General features: G+C 33.0%; 3 protein-coding genes across 4 annotated transcripts; 2 read left to right on the top strand and 1 right to left on the bottom strand.

Annotated features, from left to right (window-relative positions):
• The first annotated feature begins 8841 nt into the window (after nt 1–8841).
• LOC103828583 (putative beta-glucosidase 5) lies at nt 8842–11819 on the top strand. Of its 2 annotated transcripts, none has more exons than XM_009104187.3 (13): nt 8842–9097; nt 9162–9225; nt 9351–9418; nt 9512–9587; nt 9668–9739; nt 9848–9935; nt 10050–10290; nt 10370–10485; nt 10570–10781; nt 10881–10906; nt 10983–11070; nt 11208–11295; nt 11373–11819. In XM_009104187.3, exons 1-13 carry the CDS (start codon nt 8963–8965, stop codon nt 11590–11592), a joined length of 1494 nt encoding a protein of 497 aa, XP_009102435.1. In that variant the 5' UTR covers nt 8842–8962; the 3' UTR covers nt 11593–11819. The 2 variants fall into 2 exon arrangements, with proteins under 2 accessions (XP_009102435.1, XP_009102436.1); XM_009104188.3 differs by having other exon boundaries at nt 8843–9097; nt 9369–9418.
• A 271-nt stretch (nt 11820–12090) lies between these two features.
• On the top strand, nt 12091–23224 carry LOC103828581 (cell division control protein 45 homolog). Its single transcript, XM_033275043.1, has one exon. The coding sequence runs from the start codon at nt 21301–21303 to the stop codon at nt 23044–23046; it is 1746 nt and encodes a 581-aa protein (XP_033130934.1). The 5' UTR covers nt 12091–21300; the 3' UTR covers nt 23047–23224.
• A 175-nt stretch (nt 23225–23399) lies between these two features.
• On the bottom strand, nt 23400–25340 carry LOC103828582 (oleoyl-acyl carrier protein thioesterase 1, chloroplastic). The gene is given in 7 exon segments (NM_001301971.1): nt 23400–23838; nt 23932–24000; nt 24092–24179; nt 24268–24363; nt 24466–24579; nt 24653–24786; nt 24975–25340. Coding segments are annotated over 7 exon segments (1089 nt in total). The 5' UTR covers nt 25305–25340; the 3' UTR covers nt 23400–23580.
• Nucleotides 25341–26363: the final 1023 nt, after the last annotated feature.

Raw genomic sequence — 26363 nt, 5'->3', positions numbered from 1 at the left:
ATCAGTTAACCTAAAAGAGTTTGCAGCTTTTTTGACCAATCCAAACAAATCACGCCCTTTGTATCGTAACAAGATGTTTTTATATAAGTGGTACGTGCAAATTCCCCTGCTTGCCAATGGATAGACCACTGCAATAGCTTTCCCTATTGACTGGTGTCTGTCAGAGATTAATGCCAATCCTTCATCATCGGGGATCACACGGCTGAGTTGGCGGAAAAACCATGTCCATGATTCATCATTCTCTGTGTCAACCACAGCAAACGCAATTGGAAAGATTTGAAAATTACCATCCTGGGAGGTTGCAATCAGAAGCGTTCCTTTGTATTTCCCTTGCAAAAATGTTCCATCAACCACGACAACCTTCCTCATATATGGAAATCCAGCAATGCTAGCGCCGAATGCAAGGAATAAGTATTTAAATCTGTTGTTTGTATCAACTTCCAGTCGAGTTAAAGTCCCTGGATTTGACATTTTAATCATGTGCAGGTAAGTAGGTAATTCCTCATATCCACTCTCTGCTGAACCCATTACGAGATCTCTAGCAACTATAAGTGTACGATGAGATTTCCAGTAATCCATCTGCAATAAACAATAAACAGTAACCCATTTAAAAGGAAGTAAAGGTTGGAGAAGAGACTATATTTGAAGCACATGTTTATTCAACCTTGATTCCGAAGCTCATGTTCATAGCACTAGAAACATGACGTGGCAAAATTGATGGATCAACCCCACCAATATAGTCTTTGTACAAGAGTCCAAGAATCTCGGGAGTAGCTTGTCGGGAACGGGATGAGCGTTCTGTTATGGAGCAGGTATGTTCATCTACATATACTCGGACTGTAAACTTGAAAGAGTTACCTACTGGTGTAGCTCTTAGCTTCCATGTACATCCTTTTAGCCAACATTTTACAAAGAGCAGTGTCCGCGTTGATGCAATGACATCAAAATCAAACTTGTGGACAACTGAACATATCTTCAGACGTGTCTCTAGTGCATCTTTTGAATCGTAACTCTGCCCCACGTCAAATTTGAATAAGCGCAGATCGGACATACTCATTGGAGAGTCTCTTTCTTCTGTCTTTCTTGCATAAATCAGCTTTGTAGACGATCCATGAACCTCTTCTACGTGGTTTGGTTGAAGCCCGTATGTAGTAAAGTTTTCATCATCAGATGTTGCTCCATCAGAATCATCGCAGTAATCGAATCGATCACCCTCTTCGTCTGTATCTTCTTCGTCTTCACACAACGAGTCATCTCCATGTATGGGTTGTTTCTGATCTTCACCAGCTCCTTCTCCAACAATTTTTTTCAATTTAAACTCCACACATAGCCGAATGTTCTCGACTTTGCAAATACCCCAGAATGCATGAAACTGCCTATCGTTTCCTATTTTCACAGGTGGTGTATTGATGCTTTGACTGTGTAGATTCTGCTTCGGAAAAAGGTACCTCAGTTCCAAGTCATTTTCTGCAAAATCAACTCCATAATCCTCAAATATGATTTTCACAAAGTCCTCAAATCGAGTGTCCTCATTCGCAGGAACTATTATGCTACCTCGATCATTGTCAACTTCAAATAACCACTTAGTTTTCTCAACTTTCCACTTCCCCGAGACGAGAATCATGTGTTCCATTATTCTCCTATCAATATGAATTAAAAGATACCGTTGTAGATCCCCATGAAAGTGGATCCAAAATTTATGAATCAGAGGTAACAAGAAGAAGAAGACGGCAGAGAACGTATAACCTAATTGAAAACGTGGTGTAATCTGATTCATAACTTAAACCAACTTTTAAAATTTTTTTAACCGAAGGTTTAAATTAATTTAAACCGAGAACAAATTAATTCCAACCAAAATTAAAAATTTATTTAAACCGAAAATAATCTAAACTGAACCAAGTTATACCAAACCGAAATCTTAGTGAATTTAACCAGAAATTCGAGTGGATAAGTCTGCTACAATAAGTGTGTCTTAAGATGGTAATTAAAATTTGATTTAAAAGTCTGCCGTCAAAGATGGCAATTTTTAAAATCTGCCACCAAATGAATATAAAAGTCGACCAGAAATTTAAATCGGATAAACATATCTTTCATAAAAATTTATGTCTATTACTCTTAAAAAGTCTGCTGAAGGTAATTTTAAATCGGTTTAAAAAATCTAACTGATACGATATAAAACTGCCTATTTTAAAAAATCTGTCTCTTCATTCGATAGACTAAAACATATAAATCTATTGACGACATTAAATCGGACAAATAAATCAGCCATCTTTAAAAAATCTGTTGTAACTTAAAAGTCTGCTACCAAATACACGGTAGATATAACTTTAACAGCAGATTTAATGAACAGATTTATGTTACAATAGATTTGTTTTTTTTGTCAAATAAATCTGCCGACGATTTTTTTTTCAAAATTTAAATGGCAATTTTGTAATATACCTTTCTGCTCACAACTGTAAAAAAAGGCATTTTCGACCATAAAAATATTTTAGTAATTTTGAACTTTTAGGATTTATTCTAGTAATAACTCAAGTAATTTGACTCGTTTTAGTAAACTTCCCATATATATATATATATATACTTGCTGAATGTGTTATTTTCCATATATTTATTCTTTTTTTTTTGTCGTCGGTCTATTAACCACGTTTTCTAACCAAATGGGAGTTAATAAGAACCACTCAAGCTAGCTCGCGGTCACGCATCAAGATTTATGACTAGGGGCCATCATAGTTATCCTCCATCAGATTCTTATAATTCACCTTAACTATGGTGCGTGCGTCGGCAATGTAGTTTTAGGTGGTATTTGAATTTCTTGTATAGATTTAAGTTAAATACATCATTACTATTTTAGTAGACTTGTTACTATTTGACTGTAGACATCTTAAGCTGAATTAGCCAATTTAAGAATCTTTGTCATTAGTCATTAACCATATGGAACACTCATCTCTTCATTACACCAAAAAGAAAAAAAAACACTCATCTCTTCACCGCCACGTTATATAAATTCGCCCTAAGAAAAAATAATTTCATACTGATCCATTGTGCCTAAAATCAGTCATTATTATTAAACCACATTTGAGAAGAGCGGAACTCAAGTATGTCCCCATACGTAGATACTTGAGGAGCTGTTGGCGACTTTCGGACTGAAGCTCGCTACCAACCACCGATATAAAGGTGGAGATTTGCTCTGTTTTTTTGTTTTTTTTTATTTGCTCTGTTTCTATAAAAAAAATTACTCCCTTTTCCACTTTATACAGCATTTTTGTTGAATAAAAATTTAAAACTGGAAGAATATAAATAAATAAATATTTTTGTGATGCTCATTAATACAACAAAAACGAAGAAAAATGAGAAGACAAAAAGACATTTGGGTGGTGTACATAAACCAACGTGGTTCATGTGTAAACTGCATTAAAGGCAAGTAATGGTTGCTAGTTAATATTTATGTCAGCAGTTTAGTTTTTCTTTTCATTTTTTTTTTGTAACTTGACCGTGTGGTTTTGGTTGTTTTTTAATGGAATTGGACTAGATTCAGATCTGATTTTTAAAAATGTGGGATAACTATTTTTATATTAATTTTTATATAATATTTAACCTTATAAAAAATATGTTTTTTCTAAAACATGTTTGTATGTAATAGATATTTAAATTTGTATATATGATTTAGAAAAAAATTTAGATGGGTCAAAATTATTGACTTTGAGAAAAAAATAATTATCAAAGGGTTTTTTGCAAATATGACTCAAAATTTGAATTCAAACACAAAATTAACTCATGTTTTTTTTTTTAAACTTTAATTTGCCTCTTCCACCTCCAAAGTTCAGATTATTCACCAAAATGCCATCATTTTTTTTTTCTTTCGAAAATGCATATTTTACTCTATCACCCTCAACTTCTTCAAGTATTCACAATATTGCAACTTCCATCAATAATCAACCACCATGAACAAACAATTTGAAGCTCTTAATGCACCTAAAAATCAATTTACACTCTTTCTTTCTCGATTCTTATGAACTCAAAACAACATCTCTTTACTTTCTCTCCATATTCATCCAAAAAACCAAGATTTTGATTCTAAAATTTTTATGGTTCATAGAGCCATTAAAGCTTATGATTCTTGGTGGGTCACTTTTGTTTGAGATTTTGGGTGCTTGGAGAAGAATTTTGTGTGCTAAACAAGTTATCTCACTGGTTGAAACTTTGAAATTAATTTTTTTCTCCAGATCTGTTCGTCCAGACGACTTCCTGGTAAGTCATCTGGTTGTAGACGACTTACATGGAAGTCTTGTGGTCAATGCAGATGTTAGTTTTGCAATTGACTTTTAAATATGTTTTTCTAGACGATTTATATGGAAGTCGTCCATCTTTGTTTGTTAAAAAAAAAATCAAGACGACTACCATGTAAGTCGTGTAGGGAAAACGGGTTAGTTTTGCATTTGACCGGACTGTGTCAGAAATTTGACTTTTCCTGGACGACTTACATGTAAGTCGTCCAGTAGAAATTTGTTTTAAAAAATTTTGTTATACCTAGACGTCCCAGGTTAGTTTTGCAATTGAAAAATAAAACAAAATAAATTATTTTTGTCTAGACGACTTACATGAAAGTCGTCGTACGAACGACTTCCGTGTAAGTCGTCTAGAAAAAATAATATTTTTTGTTTTATTTTTCAATTGCAAAACTAACCTGAGACGACTTAAGTCGTCTAGGTATAACAAAATATTGATTTTTTTTAATTTTCTACTCGACGACATATGTGTAAGTCGTCCAGAAAAAGTCAAATTTCTAACATAATCCGGTCAAATGCAAAACTAACTCGTTTTTCCTAGACGACTTACATGGAAGTCGTCTCGAATTTTTTTTAACAAACAAAGATGGACGACCAACATTCATGCTTGGTAAAGTTTCTAGCAAATTGAGAAGACTTCTACGTTAGTTTTTGTAAATTTGTTAAGTAACTTTAAGATATGTTTATTTAATTTTCAAAAGTGTTAAGTAAATTCAAGAATATTCTGTAACATGGTTTAATGTGTTTTTCAGATCATAAGATATACCTTTTACGTATGTATCTAATGAAAGTGTTTTAGCTTTGAACTTATGTAATGTTTTATCTTTTGTGAATTTGATTAAGTTTTCTTGAGAATTCTTCTCCCTTAGTTGTAATAAATTTGATTAATTTTTTGTGTTATTGTGTTTTGCTATTGAAGTTGTATCAATAACTTCAATTATGTCAAGTTATTTTGGCAAGATAATATTGTGGAAAATGAACATATTTACCAAATTTTTTCATTAATATATCTTCAAATTTACAAAAAAAAAGTCATAACAAAAGGAGTACACATTCAAATCACAAAACAGACCACAAACAAAACTATTATAGATCATTCCTCTACAAAGACAAGCTTAGACTCCACTTGATATGGAAGAAGACCCCGTCAGAGGACTTCCTGGGAATCGTCTGGAAGACTTCTTTGAAGTCGTCTGGAAGACGTACATATCCAAGTGGAAGATGATAATCATCTGATTAAAAACCTGCAACAAAAAGATAGATTAGTGAGAAACACATGAGACAAAAATGAAAAATTCATATAAAGTTTAGTGTTTTCAAGTCAAAGAGATTAGAGTGGGTTTGGAGAGTTTTAATTTGGAAAAAAGGTATGAACTTTATCCAACATGAGCTTACCAAATGAAGAAAAATCAGACATAAAAACTTGCTAAAATGCTCATATCTATTATGAAGGGGAAACATGGGAGAAGACTCTATCAGAAGACTTCCTGAAAGTCGTCTGGAAGTCTTCTAGCTCAAAAGTCTTCCAGATCTGAAAAACCTGCATATCCAAATCCAGATTTGAAAAACTTGCATCTCCAAAAACGTTCAAATGGCTTAAAAACAGAGAAAATGAGTGGAAGATTAGATAGATCCACCTTTAAAGAACACACAAAAATACATATCTAAAATTAATAAATCTACCTTTAAATGATTGGAAGATGAGAACCATGTGATGAAAAACCTGCAAAACAAGATAAACTAGTGAGAAAGACATGAGACAAAAACAATAAATTGATATAAAGTTTGGTGTTTATAAGTTTAAAGAGATTAGAAAGAGGTTGGAGAATTTTAGAATGAGGAACATACCATTTTTGTTGCAGCCATTTGAGAGGAGGAGAGAAAATGTGCAAATTTTTATTTATATATGGAGACAAAAATTCCAATAAGGTTAAATATTTTCGATCAGAAGACTTACAAGACGACCTACTAGTAAGTCGCCCAGAAGACTTCAATATTTTTATCGGGAAACTAAAATATATTTAGCAGGAGTTAGAAGACTTTCATAGAAGTCTTCTAATCGTCAGACGACTTACATGATAGTCATCTAGACCCTAAACATAACCCCTAAACTAAATTAACTAACTAAACAATTCATAAAATCAAATTAAACTTAAAAAATGTTTACTATACACATAAATTATCACATGTAGGTAAAAATTTAATTTTTCAAAAAAATATTTAAGCTTTCCAAAATCTAACCCTAAGAATACATACAATACTACAACATATGTTGCCAAACCCTAGACCAAAGAATATCATGATTCACTAATTTCACTCATCTATGTTGAAAACAATTCAATATTATTATATCTTAATTCATATCACTTAAAACTCTTAATATTTACATGCTTTTAATTTTTCGTTTATCAAAATATTTTTTACAAAATTTATAAATTATTTTTAGGATCAACTATACGAGACGACTTCCGTGGACGTCGTGCAAAAGACTTAACAGAATCTCAGAAAACTCAAAAGACTTAACGGGGCTATATTCGTAAAAATGAGTTCTGTTTTTTGTTTGGTCACAAGGGGCTGGCTGTAATTTCACAAGGATTTTGGATTACTTTTGCATTTGATTCAAATTTGGATATGTTTTTGCAGTCAAAATCAAATTTTGAGTCATATTTGGTAAATCTCTATTTATGAAATAGTGGCAAACATGTGCATTTTCAGAAGTAAAATACAAAAACTTTGAACTGCACTATGATTTATATGAATTATTAGAAGTAAGTTTTCAGAATTGCAGCCGGATATTTTAGATTCTAGTCCTAAAAATTATGAAAATCTCAATAATATATGGGTGCATATATTAAAATAGTACGAACAATAAAATAACCATAATTAACAATATGATATCATTTAGATTAAAATATCAAATCTAAAATAATCAGTTCGTTACAATTTTTTTCTTTGGTGCTAATCTTAAAATAAATCCTAAAAAGAGTAAAGGTTCAAACATTTTATCATCATAATTTTGAAGGTAGAAAATTTATATTATATCCAATTTGACCAAAGGCAAATTTCCATTTAATTAAAAATTACTTATAATATTTGTTTGAATAATAATATCAGATGTAAGATGATTTAGAGTTTTTATTGTCCTAATGGTAAATCCCTGTTATGTGATCCGTGATAACTGTCTTGTCTGGTTAAGTTTCTCTCATGTGGTGGTTGGAACATGTGGTTGATAAATCTTATATATTAAAATAGAAGTCACAACCTTGATTCATGTGTGATTTTTTAAAAAATGGACCTAATAGACCTATTCATAGAATTTCATACTATATTTTAATTCAGACTAATAATAAATATAATTTTTAAAATATTTTAATCATAGCATCTTTTGATATCTTTTCACTTTAAATATAAATATATTTATTTTAAAATTCTAACAAATCTGTTTTAAAAGATTTTTACAAGATCTTCATTTTTAAAATTATATTTAAATATTTTCACTAATTTCGAAATTAGTTTAAAATATTATTATACATTAATATATTCAGTTATATAAAATGAAAAATAAAAAAATCTATAATATTTTAGTTATTATATAATCATAATCAATCATATTAAATTAAAATTATTATATTGATCTAAATATAATAAAATTGTATTAAATTTATATATTTATATATTTTGTTTTCGTAATTATAAAATATTTATGTTCAAAAATAAAAACTAATATGTTGGTAAGATGGGTTAACATTATCAAACTATATAATACATGTATAAAAATTAACATGTATTTCTTTAAAGTTAATAATATAAAATCTTTGTAACTACTTTAATCATAATATATTTTCATTTTAAATATAATATATATTTATATATTATATTTTAAAATTCTAATAAATCAGTGTAATATTTAAACAATAACTTAATGTATTTTAAGTTATCGTTTAGAAATGAAAATAAATAAATTATATCCTATTTTATCTACTTTTATATTCATGATCATGTTAAAATATAATTATTATACTAAAATTAATATGATAAAATTATATTCAATTGATAAATTTATAAATTTTATTTTCATAAATATAAACTATTTATTTAAAATATAATATGATGATAGAACGACTAAAAATTAACAAACTATATAATACATGTCTAATAATAAATTATCTAAAATGAATAAGCATAAATATATTGGTAAAAATAAATCCAGTTTTGAAATACGGGTTAGAATTTAGCATAAATTAAATACAAAATATTTTTTAAATATATTTTCTCATGAATATATTAATTTGCTTAATAACTAAATGCAAATACAATAAGATAAATATATAATAAGAAGAGGCAAATACATAAGATTTAAACAATTAATTAATTATAACATGTAAATTATAAAATTATTGTATTTGAAATAGTTATATAAATATTTAAGTATATGATTAACATTAAAAATATATATCACTTATTTTCTAAAACAATAATTTATGTATAGAAAATTGAAAACAAACACCCGTGCGGTTGCACGGGTCAAAATCTAGTAACAATATTAAATAATGTTAGGTATGGACTGGACCATCAGTATCAAGTTTATATTACACCACTAACACATGCACCAAATACATCCTGACAGGACCGGAGTATGTTTCCAAGACCTTTGCGATAAGACAGGCTAAGAAGAGATGGAACATATTTTGTTTCTGTTTACCATTTTCTTGAGTTTCGCTTTCTCCAGTAGATGCAATGATGTTTACACTTACAGCAAAAAAGATTTCCCAGAGGGATTTGTGTTCGGATCTGCCGTTTCTGCTTATCAGGTTCGTATCTTGAATGGTCCTTACAAAAAAATTGATTATCTGAAATTGCTTTGATCTTTAAAAGTGGGAAGGAGCTGCTGATGAAGACGGAAGAAAGCCTAGCATATGGGATACAATTTTTCACTCTAGTAAGCTCTTCACCAAAACGATATTGAGTTTAAAATCCATAAACTAGTTCGATGTTTTCTAGAGTTAAGGGTTTAGGATAACCATCAGTTCTTGTTCAAAAAAAAAAAATAATAATAACTATCAGTTCCACCTAACGATGCAGGAAAGGGACCTACGGGAGATGTAGCATGCGATGGATATCATAAATATAAGGTTGGTCATTGGTAAACATTTGATGTATTTTTGATAATAAACAACTAGGAACAATTACAGTTGAAAAATATGTGATAATTATGATATGTCAAGGAGGACGTAAGGCTGATGTATGACATGGGTTTAGATGCATTCCGACTCTCCATCTCGTGGTCGCGACTAATACCAAGTGCGTGGGTGTTTCTTTACCATGACTCAGATTTTGTTCCCCTTGCCTCGAGATTTGTTTTTGTTCATTTGGTTTTTCAGGTGGAAGAGGTCCTGTGAATCCAAAGGGTTTACGTTTCTACAAAAACCTTCTAGATGAACTCAAAAGCCATGGTAAGATTGTGCTTCCCATCATCATTGTCAAAACTATTAACTGTGTCTTAATTAGGAACAACATGAATTGAGTTTGTTATTGTTCTTTGGCATAAATCGTGAGTGCAGGAATTGAACCTCATGTGACTTTGTATCACGATGATCTCCCTCAGACACTTGATGATGAATACGGAGGATGGTTTGATCGCAAAATCATGTAAAGCCAAACATATTCCTACAATTAAATTGCACTTGTAATTAATAAAAACTTCCAAAGTGAAGTATGTGCTATACTGTATATATTTCTATCTTATATAATCTTCTGTTGCAGCGACGACTTCACTGCTTTTGCTGATGTTTGCTTCAGAGAGTTTGGGAACACAGTGAAATTCTGGTCAACGATTAATGAACCCAATATGCTAGCATTTGGAGGTTCTGGCTTGGGAATTAAGCTTCCAACTCCGCAGACCAATTCATACATAGGAAACTCTTCAACTAATCAATATATTGCACTCCATAATATGTTGCTTACACATGCATCTACAGCAAGTTTGTATAAGAAAAAGTACAAGGTAAACTCTCACACAATACACCTCTTGAATGGTCGGTTCATTTCTTTCTTCATCCCTCTCTCTCGTATGATGGGTGTAGGATAAGCAAAATGGATCTGTAGGTATAACATGTTTTACTTACTGGATGGTTCCTTTCACTAGCTCTAAAGAAGACGATATGGCCACTCAGAGAGCCAGAGATTTCTTTTTAGGCAGGTTTGTTGAAACAATTTTTGTGTCTTCACATTAATTCTTGTTCGGCTGCTCTTAGTGAAAATCATTTTCGTTTGTGTCTTCAAGTGTTCTGCACCCGCTTGTGTTTGGGGACTATCCAGGCTCGGTGAAGAGAATCGCAGGCAAGAGACTGCCAAGTTTTTCTAAAGAAGAGTCAGATCTCGTTCAGAACTCATCCGACTTCATAGGAGTCATACACTACACTACAATGTACATTGCACACGTAACTAGCTCCACCGACCAAGATTTTGTGTCAGACATGAATGCTTCACTAATCCGTATGCCTTTTTGTTCATTACCCGAGTCTTTTGTTTTTGTTTTTGATCAACACATTACCCGAGTCTATAGCTGATTCTTTACTTCATTTTCTTCTACAGCCATTGGGAACTCTACACTGGTCAAGGTGTGTTTCCAGAGCCAATAACCCACTTGAATCACCATAACTATTGTAATCTTTCAGTTTCATACGATATTCACAGTATGATGTGCTACCATGGGGTCTTGAAGGAGTGTTGGCATACATAAAGGAGAACTATGGCAATCCACCTGTCTACATTCTTGAAAATGGTCTCTCTCTCTCTCTCTCTCTCTCTCTCTCTCTCTCTCTCTCTCTCTCTCTCTCTCTCTCTCTCTCTCTCTCTCTCTCTCTCTCCTTAGTTACCAAACATTACTGATCTTGAGATTTCCTGTAAACACAAAAACAGGATCAAGCAACCACTCTTCATCACTCAACGACGTGGGAAGAGTTGAATACCTTCATGCCTATATTGGTGCTGTGCTTAATTCAGTGAGGTGTGCAATATTCTCCCTTAAAAAAGACTTCGCATGTAAAATTGTAATACTAAATGTCACATAAATTTATTATGTAGGAATGAGTCTGACACAAGAGGCTACTTCCAATGGTCGTTCATGGATTTGTTCGAATTTCTCGATCCCAACTACACATATGGATTGTATTATGTGAATTTCAGTGACCCGGAACTTAAGAGATCTCCTAAAACCTCTGCTTTGTGGTACTCTGCTTTTCTCAATGGCACGACTTCTAGTTCACACGAGCTCAAGAACTCTGGTTCTTTTTCTGCGCTGTAAAATAGGAATTAACCCGGTTTGCCACCCCTTCCGGTTTTATTTACTTTCCTTTCCCGTAAAACATCTTATTTAGTGGGGGAGCCTGGGAGGTAATAATGTTACAATAAACGTGGAGGTATTGTGTTAGTTCTCAGTGGTTGATTCATGATTGGTTTTTATAAAATAAACTTCATGTAAAGCGCTAAGAAACCAATAAAGAGGAATGGATATTATTATTCAAACAGATATTATATTGAAATTTTTCTTTATTTAAAAAATTTATGTATTAAATTAAATTATTTATTTTCATGAGATAATTAAGTATTGAATATTTTCTCTAAATTTAAGCTATATTATATATTTTTACTAATTTTATTTTTTCATTTTTTATATTTTCATTTTCTTGTTTTTATAAAAAAAAAATTTTTGATTATGTATTAAACATTGATTGTTGTTTTTCACCATTTTAGAAGACTCAATTTTTATAAGACTCAATTCAAACCTAACTAAAAATGAAAACACTTAAAAGAAAAGCTAAAATCTTAAGATATACATCACGATTATAGCTAAACGGGTCGTTGACCATCTAATGTGAATCTGTTTAAGGACTTTTTTAGAGAAATGCGGTAACAACAATAGTTAAAACTTGTCTATTGATTAAAAATATTTATATTGAAAAGTTATGGACTTTTTAATTTTTAGCATTTAATTTGAAAAAAGCTTAATAAAAAATGTTTGAAACTCCTAACACGCCTATTTCTAGCATATCCATGAAAATACCAAATTGACTCACAAAATTGTTTGAACTCGCAACCAAAGATTCTACTTGAGCAAATAAAATTAACTCTTCCGCATTGAAAAAGCAACTGCATAAAGACTTACTTCCAAATCACCAACCGAAGTCGTCTTTATATGGAAATCAGTTTTTAGTGGGTCTCACACAAGGTGAATTATCACCCACTTTTTAACATCCATTCAACATAAAATTTTATTACTGGCAATCCAATAAAATTATAATCATTAAAAATTCTGAACTTCTTGTGGTTCCTTTTTGTATAGGAAAAACAAGAACCGTTAGTGAATCTCATAATTTACTTCATTTTTGCAGTGGTTCAAAACAGTTTTAGTAATTATTTTCTTTATTTTAAAATAAAATTTTATTTTATTTAAATAATATGTAATACGTACCAATTTAAATTTAAAATGATTTCAGTCATATAAATGTCTACAAATATTAAGTTTTTATAAAAAAAAAATATGAATGCATATGATCTATAAAGTTATTCAAACTGAAATTTAACTTTTAGTTTATATTTTTTTTAAACAATTAGTTCTTTATATGAATTTGGTCCAGTTGGATGGATTCAAAAATCAATTATTGATTTGGATTGTCAACCCATTTAATTTTGAAGATCTTACTGTATATTTAGATATTTGAACTATTTAAATACTTTTTATGAGATAATTAATTATTGAATATTTTTCACTAAATTTAAATTATATCATATATTTATTCTAATTTAATCTTTTCAGTTTTGCATTTTTATTTTTCATTTTTTTGTTTGATTATGTATTAAACATTGATTGTGGATTTTCACCATTTTTATAAGATTCAATTTTTATAAGATTTGATTCGAAACCTAATTAAAAATGAAAACACTTAAAAGAAAAGCTAAAATCCTAAGATATGCTTTATCACAATTATAGCTAAACGGGTTGTTGGACACATAATGTTAATCTGTTTAAAGACTTTTTAGAGAGATGTGGGATAACTATAGATAAAAGTTGTCTATTGACTAAAAATATGAGAGAATTGGCAAAATGTGACACTCTCAACTTTTATTTGTCCCACCAAGACTTTTGATTTTTAGGCCATTTTTGGACATGTTTTACCTTTTTGTAGTTGAAAATTAGTATTTTAAATTTTAAATTTTTCAAAAAATTTGAAAACTATTGGAAACATAAGTAAGAGTGTACGTATATTTTTTAAAAATAAAATAATATATGTAACCATATTTATTTTATGTCCCACCTAAGCATATAATATTCATTTTGGCAGTTTACTTAGTTTAGAACTAGAATACAAACTACTCATGCTAGAATTTGTTTTGTTTCATTATAGCCAGATAACAGTGGTTTTCATCTACCTAGAATATGTGTTGTAAAGTTTACTCTATAGCCAAACTTAGCTTATTTATGTTTCATAACCTATTCTAGCTATAACTTGCGGTCTGCTTGAGAAAAAAAATATCCCACCTATTAGTCATCGTTCTAGTCTACATAGTTTATGTATTCTACCTAAATGACAAAAAATGGAAGTTACCATATTTCGATTATTTTCTTTCCCAAATCTACTCTAAATCTATAGGAAATCTCGAACAATATCTTCTCTCCCACGTTTTTCTCTCCCACATTTTTCTCTCTTTTTCTTCTCTGTTTATCTTTCTTCTTCATCCATCTCAATATATTTTCTCTCTATCCACAAAAATATGGTTCTTATCTATGTTAAATCGGGTGTATAGATTCTCGTTGCAATGATCAATGGATTTTCGTGGTTTTCATGGAAAGGTATGGTCGAATCTTTTGCATGAAATATTTACTCTCATAATATCAGTACTCATTTGTGTAATAGCTGATGTAAAAGAGCAATGGTGATAGGTTGCTTTGGGTACTAAAGTTATAAAAGTATGAAAATTGATCTGAAAGGCATGCTTAAATCAAACATGGATCAGAATCTAGCCTTAGAGAACGCGTCAGATATATTATATACAAGAAACATCACAAGTGTTTTTGAAAGACAGCAGTGAGGATAATAAACCAAGACAAGTAAAACGAAAGCACACAGAAAATAAACAGAATATCACTATTTTATATGTTACTGATTCCACAGCTATTCATAGTTAGACCATAGCAGCATCTTTCTCCGCACATGATTCAGCTCTTGCATTGTCAGAATCCAAAACTTCCTTTGAAGCACTGATGAAAATTTAATTAGTGATGTAATGCTTACGACAAACGGGCAAGTAGACATCAGCTCCACCGATCAGTTTAGTTCTGATGTCACAAGTCTTCCTCAGAGTGAAGAAACCTTTCTGCCCACGAACCTCACACCTCGCAGTAACACCTTAAATAGTCACCATCAAGGTCTGCAACAGTAACATTTCTTCCATTAACATCAGCGACTTTGCAGCAAAACTCGTAATGATCTCCAAAGAACTGAGCTTCGTAAGGGCATCTCCAATGGGACATAAAAAATTTCCTCTATATTTCATACTATAAAGGGCATATGTAGTTAATCCCCTCTATTGTGAGCTACATTCTGAGTGATCAAGAGAAGGATTATTCGAAGTTCTTGATTCCTTGTATAGAGAGAAAGAAGATAGTGAAACACTGGTTAATCACCAGTCAAAACGTAGGGTTTTTACTCAATTCATGAGGGCCTGAACTCGTATAAATCTATGTGTATTGTTTTGTGTTCTTTACTTGATTCGAGAGGTGTGAGCTGAGTGATTATGTGTTCGAGCTGATTGATCCTAACAAAGTGGTATCAAAGCACGGTTGAAGCTCGATGAGTAATTCGATGGCGAAAATCGAAGTTGCGATCTTTGACGGACAAGACGATTTCTCGATGTGGAAGAAGAAGATGTTGGCTCACCTATCGATCGTGGGATTGAAGGATGCTCTTGAGGAATCAATCCCAGATCCGAAGCCGATTAAGAAAGAAGAAGATCCAGACGCGTATCAAGAAAGATTGAAGGAAGATGAAGTCAAAAGACCGGAGCAAGCTGATATCATTTAAATATCTTCAATATTTAATTATTTCAATCAGTTTAGCATTATTTCATTATCATATTTTAATAAAATAAATCAGATAATCATTTATAAATTTTATGTACATGTTAAAAAATTGTTTGCATAAAACTGTTTGTACTGTGATGCATAAATTTGTTGTTTTGGAGTTTAATGGTAAACTAGTAATTTAGATATTTGGAGAAATTCAAAACCTATGTAAATAGTTTGAGTTATTTCTGATTTCTTAACTGGGCTAAGTTTTTTTATAATTAAAATTTTTTAATATATAAAGATTTTAAAACATACATTGGCTTTAAAATTCAAGTTATATTGATTTTTAAGTTGGCTAAATTATGTTTAACCTTGCTAAATAGATTTAATTTATTTTCTTCTTTCATACTTTATCTATTTTTATGGGTGCAATTTATATATTATTATGGGTGCACATAAATATTTTGGTATAAAATACATTAATTATTTACAAGATTATGGGTGCACAGGCACCCTCTTCCCGCGCCATAGCTTCGACCATGTCAGTGGCGGATCTAGAAACTCTTTTAACCAGGGGCATAATATTATAAATATATTCATAATTCAAATACTAATTTATATATAATGCTATGTATTAGCTAAATAATAACTACATTTTTATTTTAAACAACTATATTATATTTTTTTGGTAATCCTCTTTTGTTCACAAGAAATAACTTAGTTGTTCTAGAATTGTTTTCAACAGACTAGTATAAAAGAAATGAATGAAGGTATGAACTAGTTTCAAAGAAAAAGAAACAAAAAGAAAATCATGCATAACAAAATAAATGCACAAAAACCAAATTACATGGAAATGATGTTTTTTTTGCGACAAAATGATGTTTCTTCTAATGGGATCCGCAGACAATAATATAGGACAAAATAATAATAGTATGTTAAAAGATTCAGTTACGGGGTATTGAACCCTTCACACAAGCAAAAAACGTTGATACACTAACACTACTGAGATATAGGAGCAAAACATGACAGCTGTAATGTAAACACAAATTTTATATAATCAGTTAGGGGAACATGACCCCGTACCCATCAAAGTGGGTCCGCCCATGCATAGGATAGGTCAGTCCAGTAGCGGATCTATAAACTTTTTTAGCCGGAGGCACAATATTATAAATATATTCATAATTCAAATACTAATTTATATATAATGCTATGTATTAGCTAAATAATAACTACATTTTTATTTTAAACAACTATATTATATTTTTCTGTTAATCCTTTTTTGTTCACAAGAAATAACGTAGTTGTTTAGAATTTTTTTTAACAGACTCTAGTATAAAAAAATGAATGAAGGTATGAACTAGTTTCAAAGAAAAAAGAAACAAAAAGAAAATCATGCATAACATAATAAATGCACAAAAAAAAATTACATGGAAATGATGTTTATTTTTTTTTTTGCGAAAAAATGATGTTTCTTTTAATGGTATCGGCAGACAATAATATAGGACGAAACAATATGGTATGTTAAAAGCTTCAGCTATGGGGTATTGAACCCTTCACACAAGCCAAAAACGTGGATACACTAACACCACTGAAATATAGGAGCAGAACATGATAGTTGTAAACACAAATTTTATATAATCAGTCGGGGGTGACCCCGTACCCATCAAGGTGGGTCCATCCCTGGGTCAATCCAAATCATTTCGGACGGGACAGATCATAGTTACGTCCAAATAGAAAGTGGTTTAAATGGGTTAAAGACCAACTTCGCAGTAAAAATACGGACATCAACCATGCGGCAAATACTTTAGATTTTGGTTGAATTAATTTGCGGGAAAGGTGGACTTTTTCTTCTTTTCTCTTTCTTTTCTACGCGGAAACACACAATTTTACATTTAGGTAATTTATTATTTTACGATTTTTGTGAAATTTGTTTTGGAAGATTATGAACATTTCTAGTATCAACCTTAAAAATTTCAAATATGAGATTTTGTTTACTCTAAAATCACCGCAGATCATCTATACATATATGTTTGAGATTGTTTTAGTCTCTATATTTATGTGTATTTTAAATAACTAGGTTAACATTTATATTTTCCTTTTAATTTACGGTCTAATATAAATTAAAAGTAATAGATTCAATATGTTTTAGCTAGAACATATATATAATTAACAAAGAGATTCATATTTACATTATAAATAGTTATATTAAGTATATTTGATATCTTGCATAACTTATGTTTCTATTTGTTTTTAATTATCAGTTATTACAATATAGCTTTTGATACTGTTTGTAATATTTTTAATGTATGCTTTATTATTTATAAGAGTTTGTAACTCTTACTAACTTGAATCAATATTGATGACTATAATGTAAATGTTTTTTTAAAGTCAGAGTTAAAGTTTTATTATTGAGGAAAAACTTCTTTAAACTTCACATTTAAAGTTTAATAAGCTTTATATAAAACTACTTTGTAAGATGCTCTTACCACAAAAGAAAAAAAATAACGATTTGGGTACAGCATACAATTCTAGTGTTTGAATGTTAAATGGAAACAAAATGCAATTTTATAGTGTTGGTTGGCGGTAAACACTATTTTATGGTTTTGTAGAAAACATTATTTGGATTTCGTAGAAAAACATTATTTTGCAAATCAACGCAATGTGTACCCTAATTTTACAATGGATTCTCTCATCAATGCAAATTCGAAAACATGGAATTTACAGACAATTCGGTTTGCAGAGGATTTTCAAACACTGCCAGAGTATGGACACACAGACTCTCCCCTGAAGGCTTTTTGTTGGAAAGTATGTTGTCCAACTTAAATAAAACACATTCTCTGGCAAATGGAATCAGAATGTATAGCGGTTAAGAAAATTTTGAGAGCGAGAGGAATTCAAGGTGATACACTTTGCGCCAGATGTGGAGCACCTGAGGAGTCTATATATCATGTCTTTTTGAATGACCACTGGCGGTTCAAGTTTGGACACTCTCACGGATCCCATCAAATCTAGATATGTTTCCTACTCAGTCTCTTTTCGCAAACATGGATCATATGTTCGGAGAGTTTTTCCGCATACGGAATATCATCTATTTGCATGGATTTTATAGTGCATATGAAAAAAATAGAACAATAAAGTTTTTAGCAATATGGATGCTGATCCTGGAAATACTCTCAAATTGGCTGAAACATAATCATTGCTTTGGACTGAGGAACATGTTTTCCTTACACAAAGGACTGACCATAATAGATCGGTAGAGGTGGCAACTTTACCGGCTATACTAGGCTGATGGTGTTTTACGAATAGATCATGGAAAGATATTGAAAGTTACTCGGGACAAGGATGGTATAATACATTGGAAAGTTTTGATGGATTAATGGGGGGTAAAGAACACTAGGGCCAGTCAATCACCACTCCACTCGGAAATAGAGTCACTCATTTGGACAATGGAATATATGAAGAATTTACATCAATTTAATGTAACATTTGCAACAGAGTGCTCTCAATTAATAAAGATGGTTTCAAAACCAGAAGAATGACCAGGCTTTGCAAGTTATTTGGACGATATCTAGATCCTGAAAGAAAGTTACCGCAGCTCATAGCTCATTCATATACTCTGGACGCATAATTCAAGACAGACAGTCTCGCACAAAATTCCAGCAAGCAACTGTCGTTTGTCGTCCATATGGATACTACCATTTTGGTCTGAGAGTTTTTGTGAGTTATTTTAAGTTGATGACAGAAAAACATTATTATTATGCAGTCTGACTGAAAAACATAATATGTGATATTAACATAAAACATGATTTTCAGTTTTAACATACAATTATTTCGCGTATTGACATAAACATATATTTTGCTGAAATTTAAGATGAGGTTAAATTGAGCTCTCCATGAAAAAAAACATATGAATAAGGTTTTCATTGGGCACAGTCACTTTTAAGACTATCCTTTATGGACTGACCAAATACAACCTATAAGAACAAATGGTCTGTGTCCAATTGGGAACATACGCGCGGCACACCATTTTGATAGATCTAGTATTTTAACTTTTTGAGTTGATAACACTAGGCAGGGTCTTGTTTCTGTTTGAGTATTGCTTCTGGAGATACATCACTCTACTTGAAAGCATGCAACCTAATTACTAATAGGAGTTGACGAATGTGTATTAAGTACTGATTTATGCTCTTATTATCCTGCAAATGTTTGGTTTTGATTAAGTTCAGGTTGGACACAGTAGGGTTGGATTAAAGAATTTCCCTATGACAAATGTACTGGTGATCTGGTTGAAAGCCTCCATGTCGAAGCAGAGGGTCGGTTTAATAATTTTATGAGCTCTAGAGCAAAAAATTGTTAGACATTTAAAAGTAACATTTACTAAACAAAATTAATAATAATTTTAAAGATTATTACAAATAATACTTTTCTAAAATATTTTTTCAGATCTTTTTATTAATTTTGTATCAAGTAATATATTTAAAAATACAAACCTTCAACTATTAAGAAAAGGAGGCATAGGAGCACACAAGGTGGATCCGGAGCGACCACACCGCTTGTACCCCATTAAACAAAATTAGTTTAGACACAAAGGCATACGATGCAACTTTCGATGATCCACGGCTAAAAATTACCCATAACTTTTTATAATTGATTTTATTTTTTTACCATAAAAAGATTTTTTGACCAGAAAAAAATTCTAATTTAGTTATAATGTTAATTTTTGAAAATTTGTTTGTTTATACATCAAGTTTTTTTTCTTCTTCTCTGCTACACAAAATTCTCTTTTCTCTAATAAACATAATTCTCTTTTGTTCTTCTCTGGTACTCTCTCTTTTAAACATTTGTCTCACTATTATTAATTTGTTTTCTTTTACATTTTGTCCCAAGGCCTATGAATTGGTCAAGCCGTGGGTGATGCTTAACTAATAACTACCAAGCATGAATTTGAGGCAGATCTTGAAAGCCTTGTTATGCATGAGCTAAGGGAAAATGTTGGATGTTGTTGCTCAGCTGGAAGAAGAACTAGAGTTACAGAGTAGATAGACCTGACACGTGCGTATTTATGTATTTGCTCAGGTTTGGTTTTATGGGCTTTGAATAGTTTGAGTATGGTTCCTTAAGACTCATTTGTGTATTTATAAGAATTTGTATTTATGTATTTCACACTTCTTTTATGTTTTGGTTAAGTATGTGTTAAGAACCGGTAAATACCCAAAACCTTATTGGATTTGATTTGGTTTCATTATTTTATATCCAAACTATCTAAAATTACTGAATTCATTCCAAAAACATAAGAAGTAAACCGGACTATACAGTTAACCGAAATACTCAAAACAAATTAAAATTTTAGTTCAATTTTACAAAAAGTTTGTTTGCGTTTTTCAATAAAAAATCAAAAAAAAAAAAATTCAGTTTTTCTTGGGGGTTTTTGGTTAAAATATTTAATTATTTTGGAATTGTAAATTGATATTTTGGTCATTTTAAATTTAAATAACTAATGTCTTTAGTCGGAATTGTCTGACTAAAAACAAAACAAAAAAAAGGGGGGTAAAAACAAAAAACAGAAGTCATTGAGCGTGGATACGATAAAAGCACGGTCATGCTCCGTGGATGCGGAACGTTCCCTCCTCTTTCCTCAATTTTCAGCGCCAACGTCAAAGTTTTGGCGGCCGATCAAAAATATTTTGAAATTTTGAAGATTTTAACCCCCAAAATTAAAAAAAAAATTCTAAACATTTCATTACCAGAGAAAGAAGAAGAAGAAGAACAAATATACCTCCTCCCCGCAGATCTTTATCTTCCTCTCTCTCTCTCTCCATCTTTGCTTGATTTGATTTACTTCACTCTAATTCGAACCTCAAAAAAATTACACAGAAGAAATAGAATCTGAGGTACATTTTGGCTGCGGTTTCTGCTATCTCTCATCTCAATCCTATTCTGGGAATAATGGTGAGGATGGAGAAAGTAGAATCGTTTTACGGCAAGCTTCGCGAATCGGCCACTTGCTCGTCTTCCCAGAACCCTCTCCTCATATTCCCTTCATCCTCCGACGTCGATTCCATCTGCGCCCTCAAGGTCATCACTCACATCCTCGAATCCGATTCGGTTCCCTACTCCTGTTTCCCTGTCTCCTCGTTTCTCGAGATCCACAACTACGCTCCTCCTGCGGAAGGCCCCGTCACCATACTCTTGATTAACTGGGGCTGCCACCGTGATCTGAAGCTTGTGCTCAAGCTAGCTCCCGCTGCTCGTGTCTTTGTGGTGGATAGTCACCGCCCTATTCATTTGCATAATCTCAGCGACGAGAATCAGCAGGTTGTTGTTCTCCACACTGATGATGATGAGAGGCAAGCGGATCTCGCCTACGATTTCGATGTCTTGAAATTGGCCAACGAGAGCTTTCAGATGCATCAAGAAAGCGGTGTTGATGAATCTGATGACGAAGAAAGTGATGATGATGAAGAAGAGAGTGAGGATGATAGGCCAAGTAAGAGGAGGAAAATGGGTGTGAAGCTTCTCAAGAAGCTGAAGAGGGATTATTACAAGATGGGGACTTTCCACGGGAAGCCATCTGGTTGCTTGTTGTTCGAGCTCTCTCACCTGTTGAGGAAGAACACCAACGAGTTGCTCTGGCTCGCTTGCGTTTCCTTGACTGATCAGTTCGTTCACGAGAGGTTAACCGACGAGAGATACCAAGCTGCGGTTATGGAGCTTGAGCAGCACATCAATAGCTCCGGGAACATAGACAAGATCACTTCCGTTACTCTCAAGGACGGAACCAAGGTCCGAGCGCCTGACTGTTCGAGGATCTCTTACGAAGAAGAGCCTAGGCTTATGCTGCTGAGAGAGTGGAATCTGTTTGACTCCATGCTTTGCTCCTCCTACATCGCTACTAAACTCAAGACCTGGAGTGATAACGGGATCAAGAAACTTAAGCTTCTTCTAGCGCGTATGGGTTTTGCGCTTATCGAGTGCCAGCAGAAGTTTCCGTACATGAACAACGAGGTGAAGAGGAAGATGAAGCAAGAGTTTGATCGTTTTTTGCCCGAGTATGGCCTTAATGATTTCTACTACAGGAGTTTCTTGCGTCTTCATGGATACAGCTCACGGGTCTCTGCAGCTGATGTTGTCTACGGTATTACTGCGCTTCTTGAATCGTTTCTTGGTTCAGGTGGCTCCTCTGCTTCTAAACAGTTTGGAGAAGCTTATGATGCTTTGTCATTGAACAATCTGGATAAGCTTCGTTCTGGTATGCAACAAGCTATCAAGGTACAAAGAGCAATTCTTAGGCAAGGAAGTGCAGCAATCACCAAAACAGGATGCATCCGAAGTGGAAGGAAGTTCAGATGGGTGAAGGTTGAGGATTCCATTGATGCTAAGTACTTGGGATATCCTCAGGCCTTGACCAAGTTCTGCTACTTTCTAATGGATGCTCTGAGAGAGAAAGGAGCTAGGATGAAGCCGATGCTATGTGCCTGCGCATCTCAACAACCAGGGAAGATACTTGTGGTTGGAGTTTGTGGGAAGCCGAGGCTTGGTGCAGTAAGAGGGAATGCGTTTGGTAATGCTTTCAGAAAAGCAGCTCAAGAGAGTAGAGCTGATTACTTTCACGAGCTTTTCGAGTCCTCATGGATCGTCTTGGATGCTTCTGCGGTTAACTCTTTCATGATTAGATTAACTGAAAAGCTTTGACATAGAGCTCTCAAAGGTATCTTTTTGTTATTCTACTCAAATTGTGTGTTTTTCATTTTCTAGTTTTCAGTTCTTTTTTATCTCACATTGTTTGGAATTTTACAAGCCTTTATAATAGGCAAGAATCCGTTATCAATCATGTAACTTGTTTAATCAAATAACAATAGAGCATTATGTGGAAACGATTGATCCCTTGACTCGTATGGTGTTAACAGAAATAAAGTTCTTATTTCTTAACAGCTCTTATGTCAAAGTAACTCCTTTTATTATAAGAACATATGAAAAGCAATCTTTTTTTGTCTAAGTTTTCGATAAGATACACGGAGAGACACAAGACAAGACCGGAAGAGACTAAGATGAAATGGGTTTGGCTTCAATCCTCAAGATTTGTACAGAAACAAGAACGAAAACTCATAAATTCCAATAATTCCAGTTCTCTAGTCTAACCCAAATTTATATTGAAAAAAAATGAGACCTGACTAGACTCGTGAAGCATCAGCGACACAGATAGAGGAAACTTGAGAATGAAATGGCTTAGAGATTGGAGGGCTTCTTTCTCCACAGGGTTGTCCCGCGGTTGATCTCCTGACCGTCTCCAGACAGCCTTAAGAGATGTAAGAACTGGCTATCGTTTTGCCCCTGTGCGCCTGATGTTGCAGAGCCATTGGTCCCACCAATCTCTGAGGTGGTAGTGGTGAGTGAATCCACCACATCGTCTTGTTGACATTCTCTTCTGTAATCCAGAGTTATGACCTGAAGTTCGTGCGTGTCTACAATCTCTTGAGGTATGCTCTGCCATAACCAAGAAACAACATCATATGATTAACTCATAAGTAAAAAAATAACATTATCGAGCTTAGATAGTAAAAATAATCTGGTGATTACCTCAAGAACCCATCCAATATAGGTGACATTATTGACATGCTGGTTCATGTCGAGATCAGCTCGTCTAGGCTGCAAAAAAACATTATTACAAAAGTCTTAGAGGAATGCTTAAGGCTAAAGATAGAGAAAGAAAGAGTCATACGATTCTGTTGTTTTTTACCTTAAGACCAATCATTGAATACTGAGCTGGATCTTCGAGTTTTGGGATTTTCTTCAAGCTTCTGTTATTCTCCTCAGGAAATGCTAATCTACAAGATGTACATGAAATAGATAAGTCAGCATTCACGATATAATTTACCAGCAAGCATTTCCCTGGAAATCAAGTGTCCTTTTCACCTGAGTTCTTTGGGACAGAAGACCAAGTACTCGTCCCGAACATCATCAGAAACTTTCTGAAGCCGTCTTGTGTCTTGGTTCATCATCACCCACTTGCTGACACATACGTCAAACAACAAATCAGGACAGTACCATTAAATACGGAACATAAAGGTCCCAAACCAATTCAGGAAGCTAAAAAAATGATGAAAAGGAAACCTTGTAGCACGGCCAGTGACTTCACCGGTAGCAACATCCTTAAGAATCCAATCACGCCTAGTCCCGATCCTTCCTTCACTCTGACACCATGTCTCTATCTCAACCACATCACCCCTGTAACCAAAAGATTCCTCTCGTTAGTTGTCATCAAAACAGAGACACATAGATAAAAAGAAACGAAGCATACCAAGCAGGGTACTTGTAGATCTCAATGTGCATTCTCGCAGTGACCCAAATGAGATGCAGTTTCCTCATTGTCGGTGTTGTCGCAAACCCATCAGTCGAGAATCCAACGCTCTGCGCATGATTACATCCCACCTCCTATAATATACACATCAACCAACCAACAAAGTTCTTGTCTTTACAAATTCCACCAATCAAGATTGATACTTTGACCATACATATAACGAATTGATGATTTTTTAGAAAACGACATGTGCGTGACATTCGAGAAGACCAAACCAATCATCCAATCAAAAAAAAAAAAACACGACATAATATAATCTGACCTGCAAAAGATTAGCGACGGTTTCGACAGTGGCGGTCTTGTTACTCCCAACCTCGTAGGATCTGACGATGAACTTCTCCTTATACGACAAACCATCCTCCGTCAAGCTGCCCAATCGGAGCTGATCCGCAAGTGAGCCCAAACCTTGTTCTGCTCTAATCACACTTCCTTGATCAGCAGATACGATCGCTCGCAAAGGATCGAGAACCGGTTTCCTCAGATGGGAACACGACACGGAGGAGACGGTTCTCCGGTGTGCCGGATCCGGTTGATGAGAATGCGAGAAGAGGGTCTGTAACTTATCAGTCGCATTACACGAGAGCTTCAACATCTTTTCGGGATCGAAGAAGAAAATGTGGGAGACGAGAAGCTTCTCTTTGGTTTTAACTTTAATAATAAAAGGTTTGAATCTGTAGTAAGTGTTCTCTCCGATGGGTCCGAGGTGAACAAGGAAGGCAAACCAACAACGAAGACTTTTTTAGTTTGCCACTTGGTTGTGTCTGAATTTACGCTTTTGCCATCGTTGGCCAATTGTCAAAGGCGAGATTAGAAAAAGCCTGGCTTAGTGGCTTCTGTCTGTGTTGTCTGTCTCTCTGTTTACTTGTTTGTAAATGTAGCAAGCACGTGTCTTTCACTCTGTTCTCTCGGTTTAACCACGTGACTTGATTTTGCATTTTATTTCTTCTTGTTTTCTTTCTCAGATTTGATTTGTTGCACTGTTGGAGACTTTTTCTTCTTCACATGTATTGTTGAGATTTTTCATATATTCTCTCTCACGCATCACGAAATAGTATATTCAAATTTATTGTCTACCTTCTGAACCACTACCACACCAACTGTGTCGGACGATACAACCAACATCACACCATTTTTATAATAATAATAATAATAATAATAATAATAATAATAATAATAATAATAATAATCAGTATTGCATTTCATGTAGGGCTGGACATAGTTATTGGTTACTCGCCTTAAACTTGTTACTTGACTTGTATCCGTGTTAAAAATTCAAGTATTCGGCGTTGTGAAGACTAGTAACAAATCAACAATTTTCATTACTTGCAAGACCAAGTCAAGTATCAAGTATCATTATTATTTTTAGTACTTGACTCGTTACGTCTCGTTACTTGTTTCATTACTTGTTATTTGCTACATGATCTATTAAATACTTGTTTCTATTTGTTTTTTCTTTTACTTGCATTTAGGATTGGACACAAATACTTATTAATCTTCTTATACTTATTACTTGTTTCGTATGTGTCTTGATTTTTAAATATTCGTCATTTAGTTAAGTATTATATAGTAACAAGGATTAAAAATTTAACTACATGACTTGTTATCCCTTTCTCATTAAAGGAGGAACATTCATAGAAATAAACTTTGGCCT

This window comes from Brassica rapa, chromosome A07 (genome assembly GCF_000309985.2).
Source record: "Brassica rapa cultivar Chiifu-401-42 chromosome A07, CAAS_Brap_v3.01, whole genome shotgun sequence".
In the NCBI taxonomy this organism is placed as follows: domain Eukaryota; kingdom Viridiplantae; phylum Streptophyta; class Magnoliopsida; order Brassicales; family Brassicaceae; genus Brassica; species Brassica rapa.
The sequence above is the reverse complement of the archived record's forward strand: the minus strand, read 5'-3'. Positions and strand labels throughout refer to the sequence as shown.